Genomic DNA, 8,485 nt, shown 5'->3' on the forward strand with positions numbered 1-8,485 from the left:
AAAATGGCAATATTCGTAGTTGTTATAATTTCGCGTTACACTAACCTAACCTGAAGTTCATAATTAACCTTCAGATTACAGAGGGTCTACCGCGAACACCTAATTTCGCGAATTGCGGGCATATTTATCTGTCGCTCTAATCACGTCTTAATTGGAGTAAAGGAGAATAATGCCAGCAAATTGCGAACTTAGGTGTTCGCGGTAAGCCCTCTGAACCACTGGTGTCGTAGGTAGGTTGAGTTTAGGTAGTTCAAAACTAAACACCATTAGTAACTTTAGAAAGTAAATTCATCACTAACCTTATAGGTATGCATTGCGTTAGTCAGGCGTTGTCGTGACAGTCGCGTAACGTACAGATGTAGTGCATAATTGTTTTCCATCGTATTTTTTCGGAGACGTTCGTATCTGCCATGCTAGTTCAGTCAATGTCAGTACTTTTTGTACCGAGACTGACTAAACGTTCGTAAGTTTCCGTGAAAATACGATGGAAAATATTTATGCACTACATATCTAAAGTAATCTAGACTGAGTCTCCTCAGCGAGGCTCGTTTTTATCTTCATACGATACTTATGATTTTGGAATATTAGTGGCTCCTGCGTTATCGCTGCTGGGGCTAATACTGTAGGGGCTTTACACCGTTATTATGCGAACGGTGATTTAAAGTAGGTACCTGAGATAGACAGATTTTAAATATTATGACTATTATGAGGCTTACGCCTAGCTAAGCCACTACAGTGATATCCTATGTAACGACAACGCACTCGAGTGTGTTGTCCATCAGTGTTAGTTACTAAATGTAACACCAATATTGTGATTTATTTATTGAATAGCAAATAAGTAGCATAGTTATAGCTATAGACACTTGACTACGTACCTACATAACCTCTACTCATAACATAATGATTTCTTTTGTTGTTGACGTTGTTCTCCAGTAACTACGAGTAATATACAAAGTTAGGTGTAAACTAAGAGATATTCGTCGCTTTTTTAATTTTTCATTCATCAAATTGAGAAATGTGCCTATACTGTTAATTAAATACTTCGCATACCTACCTGATTTTTTACTGTTATACATTTGAATACATGTATTGAGACTTTTAAACATTATTTGGAAATATTTTCGCTGTTTAAATATAAATTGTATATACCAAATTAAATAAATGTTATGCAAATGTGTTCCAGTTTATATCTGCTTTATAGTGAGTGTATTAGGACAACGGTCCACTCACTTTTCGAGCTAATTTAAATAAACTTATTGGATTTCTCAAAGTAATTGTTAATATCAAGTTGTTAAATCACAATGTTTCACACGTTAGTCATCTAGCTGTCGTAATGTGCTGTTTAGTTATTTATGTGTTATTTATTGTTGGAATTTAAAATGTTACTAAATTTGAATCTTGTTATTATCTTGTTGTATGCATGTCCTGTAATAAATTATTTCAGATTAAAGATTTATTACTTATTTAAATATTTACTGCATGGTAATTAGAGGTACCTATGAATACGATTTTTTTTAATGTCAGAATTAACGTAGGTATGATAATTGCATGAATGTAGCTACATTACTTGGAGTTATATAACAAATATGTATGTAAAATAACAAGTCAGTTTCGGTATATGTTTAAACTTGTTTTTGTAATACGTACGTAAAACTTGCAAAAATAAATACAGGGAAAGACAACAAGGGGACAAAATAATACGATAAACATTCTAATAAATTATATAACTTGACTTTGTAGAGAATGCCATTTGGCATTAAGTCCGCCATTTGTACATTGTTGTATATATTTTTTGCAATAAAGTTTAAATAAATAAATAAATAACTTAAAATTCAGTATCTATCAGCGCCGTCGAAGTGGAACTTGTTAGGCGTGAGTCCGCGGCGCTGCGTGCCGCGGATGGTGAACACGGCCCCGCCCAGCGGGGCCTCGCGCGACGTCGTCACGAACAGCTCGTCCAGCCGCGGCCCGCCCCAGCACAGCGACGTCACGCGCGCCGCCGGGAGCGTGTACGCTGTCACTAGCTCCCCGCTGTCAGGGTTTATGTGGAGCACCTGGGGTAGATCAGTGGCGTGTTCGGTTACATTTATTGCAGGTCTCACAATTTAGAGGTCAACATTTAAATGAAGAATCTTGGGGGTTTTATAAGTGCCAGAGCAACTGCGAAAGCGTTTGCGTCAATGATGTGTGATGTGACCCTACTGGCATTAATAGGGACACTCCAAAAATTGGGCAAATAGCAGAACTAATACGTCAATAATACATTAATCACAAAAACGCTGTCTGCCTTGTATATTACAGGAATAATCTTATCAGCGCGTTTTAGCGATATCGATATCGCTTCGAATGGTCAGCGACATCTAGTGATTAATTGAACAGGAACACAAGAACAAGCTACCAATCTATCAACAATAAACCTTGACATAACGGCAATAAGGCTGTATACACACAGTTTAAATTTGAAGAAACTTATAGTTGGCCATAGTTAAAGTTTAACTTGTCAACTTCATATGTAATAAAAAAATGTTTTCTCCGCACGAGGTTCCTCAACAGTCTTATTGTTAAATAACATTCACAAAATTGACCTGAAGCTAAAGCAAACCGACACGAGGCACTTATATTGATAAACATAAGTACTTATGTTTGCTTGCAGTTTCTTTGCCAAGCATTTGAACAAAGATTTCTCGGTATCGAGTTTTGTTTTCAAGATACTCACCGCCCCACCGAACATGAGCGCCACCCAAAGATGACCTTCGGTGTCTATGGTCATACCGTCGGGGATCGCGTCGTTGTACCCGTGTTCCTTGATGTCGAAGATAGTCCTTCGGTTACCTGTAAAACAATATCGGTGGTAGTTGTCATTCGTAAAAGGCTATATTATATGTAGAATAAAGGACCATGGGCAACTGGTGCTCACCAATGTCACCAGTCAGTAAGTCATAGTCGAACACCTCTGTCTTCTGAGTGGGCGAGTCGATGTAGTACATGACGGTGTTGTTGGGCGACCAGGCGATGCCGTTGGAGATGCTGACTGTACAGAGTGTCACATGAGTGTTGCTGATCATTTATATAAGTGGTACTCACCAATGTCACCAGTCAGCAAGTCATAGTCGAACGCCTCTATCTTCTGAGTGGGCGAGTCGATGTAGTACATGACGGTGTTGTTGGTCGACCAGGCGATGCCGTTGGAGATGCTGACTGTACAGAGTGTCACATGAGTGTTGCTGAGCATTTATATAAGGGTACTCACCAATGTCACCAGTCAGCAAGTCATAGTCGAACGCCTCTATCTTCTGAGTGGGCGAGTCGATGTAGTACATGACGGTGTTGTTGGGCGACCAAGCGATGCCGTTGGAGGTGCTGACACTCTGTTCACATGTGGGTTGCTGAGCATTTATATAAGTGGTGCTCACCAATGTCACCAGTCAGCAAGTCATAGTCGAACGCCTCTATCTTCTGAGTGGGCGAGTCGATGTAGTACATGACGGTGTTGTTGGGCGACCAGGCGAGGCCGTTGGAGATGCTGACGGGCCGGAGGAGCGCGCGCGGGCTTCGCAGCGAGTTCTGGTCGAAGCTGTACAGAGTTGCTTTGTCAGTCACCACGTCGTCGCCTGTTTGAGGGCCTTTTGTACCTGAAATAATTTAACATTCGATTCCTAGATCATTACCGCGAACACTGAATAGAGAGAGTGCAAATGTTGCAGTAGGTAATATTTTTATATTGTGAGTGTTTCATATCCAAACTGTTTAATTACTTATAGTATTTAACGTTTCCTAAGACAAAGGGACATAATAATATAGTACGGTTAAATTATGTTATGGGCCAAAAATTATAGATGAGACAATATTGTCACAATACAATAATGTTATTGACTTATTGTACAGGTACGTATTGAATTTGATTAACTGCAGCGAATATACATGTCAACGTCACCTTTGTAAGGAATTAATTACTCTTTGTCACAATACCTACAATAACCATGAGTTTATATTATGTTATGCGATTGCATTTTCGGGAAATGTGACTTGTCTTCAAATTAATCATCAGAGCTGGATTAAATGGAATATATTTGGATTTTTTGTGAAAAGCTTGAGATTGGTGCGTCTTGGAAAAGGGCCAACACACTCAGCGGTTAAAACAGTCCTTAACCGTCCGGCTTAATTGCCCTTATTGATCACTTGGTCGGGCATGCCGTCATTCACTGTAGCCAACAGACGTATCAACCATCAACCTATGTGCCAGGCCGGCCTTCCACCATATCCCAGTGTGTAAGTGACTTACCCGCCACGAACCGTCCGTCGGCGTCCGGCTTGCCCTCGTTGATCACGTTGTCGGGCATGCCGTCGTCCACTGTGGCCAGCAAACGTAACGCGGCATCGCCTTCCGTCTGCCAGTCCAGTAGATACAACCCTGCTCGCACGGCTACCAGCAGCCGACTGCTACCTTGCACCAGCGCTACCACGTTCACTTGCCCGTAATCTGGAGAGGTAGGGATTTACAAGTCTGTTTTAGTTTAAATGGCAAATTACGATTTCAGATAAGTATATCGGAGCAGAAAAATGATCACAAATAAGAAACTGATGAACACAGAACACCTCGCCTGCTCTGTTGTTAAGGCGACGAAGTAGGTACGTGTATAGATATTTTTAACACCTTGGCCATTCTGATATATCTGATGATGATGGTTGTACGCTGATTTGCCATGTTGAATTGATGAACTCAGAAATTCGTTATCTTGAGTAAGTTACTTTTTATTTGGCAGCGGAACCGTACTATTGTTGCCGATTCTGCTTCGTTTATTTGTCTGTCGTGCAGTTTTCATGCATGGTTAAGCGTGGTACTTAATTCATTCTAGCTACCAATAAGCGTATTAGGTACTTAATAATTAAAGGAAAAAGAAGGTTCCGTCATAATTTTAATTGTCTACTATTCTATCTACTATTCTTTGTAGATAAGTTAGATACGGTTATTCTTATACGGTTGTATGTATAGAAATTACCTAGTACTCATCCGATTTATACTTACATCATATCTTTTAAAATGTCTGTTAGACACACAATGAATTAAATGTGGAACATAAAGGAAAGTATTGAATTTAGTTTATATGAAAAGTGTGTAATAAATACTTGCTTATATGTTTCGTAAATATCTGCCCCGTTCCATAGTGGAGGCGGTGTATGTTTTGCTCCGACACGTCCACGAAATACAGGCTCTGGGTATCGGCGTCCCACACGGGGCTCTCGCCGTGTGTGAATAGCGCGGGGCTGCCCGCGTGGTCTTCCGACGCCACCTATAGCCAGGAGATCATCAAAAACATATCATAGATGAGGCAAGTGCCCTGTTTATCATGCAAAAGCTTGTAACTTGTAATACAAGTGGAAGTCCCTTTTTGACAGCTTTTGTTAGAAAGGGACTTCTATTTGTATTACAAGTTACAAGCTTTTGATAATCAGGGCAAAGGTCTCTAAACTTCGGGCCTAGCTAGGGTCGTATTGGGCCCCCAACGTTTACTTTGGGAGAAGGCGAGAGAGGCAAAGGCAATTAAGATGCGGGAGAGCGAAGGCCTGGCTGGCTCTCGGGTCAAAAAGATTGGAGACCACGGTCATAGGGCATGAAAGTAGTCTTAAGCTTTGGTTTCCTCCGATAGCGGTGCCGTCATATAGCGGCCGTCTCCATACAAATACTACGACATCCATATTTAGCCGTATTATTTAGTATGGAGACGGCCGCTGTATGACGGCACCGCTATCCTAGCAAAACCGATCTTTAGGCAAATGTCGCAAAGACATCTAACATCTTGTAACTTTTATTTTATCTTTAAATTTCGCACTGCTTGCTTTGTACAGACCTACCCGACTGCGGTACAGGCAAACATAAGTAAGGGTTATTGCTTCAGCAGTCTTTACGTAGGCATTAGTGTTTGTGCTTGTATACCATGTGATCCGTGGTGGCTTCGGAACTACAGAGCCGATTACGCGGTGAATGAGGTCTCAATCCATTCGTCTTTATTTGCCACATTTTAAACAATCAAAAAAGATATGGTTCTATAGTAAGAAATCCGCAGACACTATCCAATAGTTTTTCAAAAATGTATACTTATTGTAGATAATTGACCTAAGTTATACATACCTAGTTATGCAGTATTTCCGTTACAAAAAACCCTAATTAACTCTATGAACAAGTCTTAATAATTAACGGTTATATTTATAGATACTTATCGCCATAAGTTTAGTATACAAGTTAATGTAGCTATTATGCTTACCATAGATACTTTATAATCAGGTTCTTCGGGACGTTTCGCAGGGCCTCTGGCGAGCATAGGTTTATACCCGGATATATTGTCACAAATACTAATGAACAAAAACAATATTGCACCAAGCATCGTGTTCAACTGTTTCGTTATAACAAAAAAAACTAAACGCAGTCCCTCGCTTACTCGGTGAATAATGGTACTGGTCGCATTTTTGTAAAAACTGAACACGCGTTATCGGAATAAACGTCTTCTTTTTGTTCTAAAGACTAGTACTCTGTTCTATAAACACAGGTCAGCGACTGAGACTATATCAGCGGAGTAATTTCAATCGTCTAATGTCAGACGTTTCAAGCCGAATTAAATCCGTCCGCCGGCGCGAATACACTACTCGTCCACAAGCGCTTGACGCCTCCAAGCTATCGACCGGCAATTTGTCAGAGATTTATTCGTAGGGTTATTCCCGGCGAGAATCCTGCGCATATATAGTGAAGATTAAAGATCCCTCTCTTATGTGTTTTAGGTCCCGCAGGAATATTCCTGCGGGACACACCAACCAACATATCCAACATATGTTGGAGACGAACAATTATGAAATTTGTTATCATCCAAGTACAGGCCCCGTTATAATATGGCTGCGTTTGACATTGCAACTGGATCGCCATAATATTAAAGTTCATTATTGTTCATCTCAATCAAGCACTTCTACTGAGACTAACGGGTTATTCCCACTAGTTACCACCAAGTTCTTACCAGTGGTAACTACTGGGAAAAATTATTCCCAGTAGTTACCACCAACTCGGTTTGGTGGTAACTAGTGGGAATTTTTATTCCCAGTAGTTACCACCAAAATTTTGTTAGAGTTAAATACTAATAAAAACAGTATAAAAAATAAATAAATAAATATAGAGTGATTTAATAAATCATTATTAAGTCGATTAGTGTTTTAGTATACTGCCTTAAAAGTGACGAAAAAATATATCAGTTTAACCGGTACTAGTACCACCAAACCGAGTTGGTGGTAACTACTGGGAATAATTTTTCCCAGTAGTTACCAGTGGTAAAAGGTGGAAAAAAAATTCCCAGTAGTTACCACTGGTAACAACTTGGTGGTAACTAGTGGGAATAACCCAGACTAACAATAGTAACAACACCACTGTATATCGCTAATATTATCGACGTATACAATCGTTAACAATTTTTTATGCACTGGTAATTTTGCTAATTATTTTAGTACAGTTAAATGAAACGATACATACGTATTTGACAGTTTTTATTTCATAACTTTTGTTACGTCTATTTCTTAAAATAATAACTTATAATATTTTAATGATTTATTTTTCATGGGGTCATACTAACTCACGCATCAACCATACATCGCCAATTAATTACAACTAAATATTCAGTTCACATCAATAATTACCAGATTATTCACTGCTACATTGATACCAATTAGTGTAGAAATGCACTAGGTCTTACTTTACCACAATGATTAATTACGTTACGTAAGATGGGTTGACAAGGTCGTGTAGAATACTAAGAAATAGTATATTAAATACTTATCACTATAAAAAAAAAACAAGATATTGAGCACAATTTCAAAATTAATGCTCCACGATTATATGGGCGTTTTAAATATACGATAAGAGTTGATGTATTTTTGTTTGATTGCATAATTTGAATATAGTTGTATAATAAATATGTTCATATTATTTCCATATTGTGTCCATACGTATTATCTGTCTGTCTATTATCCTTGATTGTGTTATTCTATAAACATTTCCCATTTCCACTGTGTGAACTAATGGTCATTGTCGTATTGTAACTAAGCAGTCACTCCTCGGCCTCGGATGCAATAGTGGCTCTATATACAGAACAAAAAACGGTCTCAAACTGATCCTGAGTCTTTTACAACAACCTGTAAGTTGCGCGGTTTGTTTCGGATCGCGTATAAAAGTGTAGTTGTCCACAATACAAAATGAGATTTCCGTATAAATAGATGTGATCGCATATATAATACTAGTAAAAGTTGGCTTAATTTTTCGTGTATAACACATAAACCCAATGTCTGAAATGTTATTTAAAGTTTTAAGGTATCTTTACACTCGGAATAATGTAGTAGAACGCTCGCTGAGCACATAGTTACACCTTTCACACATTCCTGAAATTAGTCACCGACGAGAGAAATGAAGCAAGACAGCACGTGAGATTTTCAAATATCCATCGGGTATTAC

General features: G+C 39.0%; 1 protein-coding gene across 1 annotated transcript; it reads right to left on the bottom strand.

Moving 5' to 3' along the window:
- Window positions 1–1,816: 1,816 nt before the first annotated feature.
- On the bottom strand, window positions 1,817–6,513 carry LOC134652746 (regucalcin-like). The gene is made up of 6 exons (XM_063507911.1): window positions 6,264–6,513; window positions 5,132–5,291; window positions 4,283–4,480; window positions 3,414–3,632; window positions 2,717–2,832; window positions 1,817–2,054 (listed from the first exon to the last, which is right to left on the bottom strand). The coding sequence occupies exons 1-6, from the start codon at window positions 6,381–6,383 to the stop codon at window positions 1,833–1,835; spliced, it is 1,035 nt and encodes a 344-aa protein (XP_063363981.1). The 5' UTR covers window positions 6,384–6,513; the 3' UTR covers window positions 1,817–1,832.
- Between the last annotated feature and the right edge of the window lie 1,972 nt (window positions 6,514–8,485).

This window comes from Cydia amplana, chromosome 1, assembly GCF_948474715.1.
Source record: "Cydia amplana chromosome 1, ilCydAmpl1.1, whole genome shotgun sequence".
Taxonomy (NCBI): Eukaryota; Metazoa; Arthropoda; class Insecta; order Lepidoptera; family Tortricidae; genus Cydia; species Cydia amplana.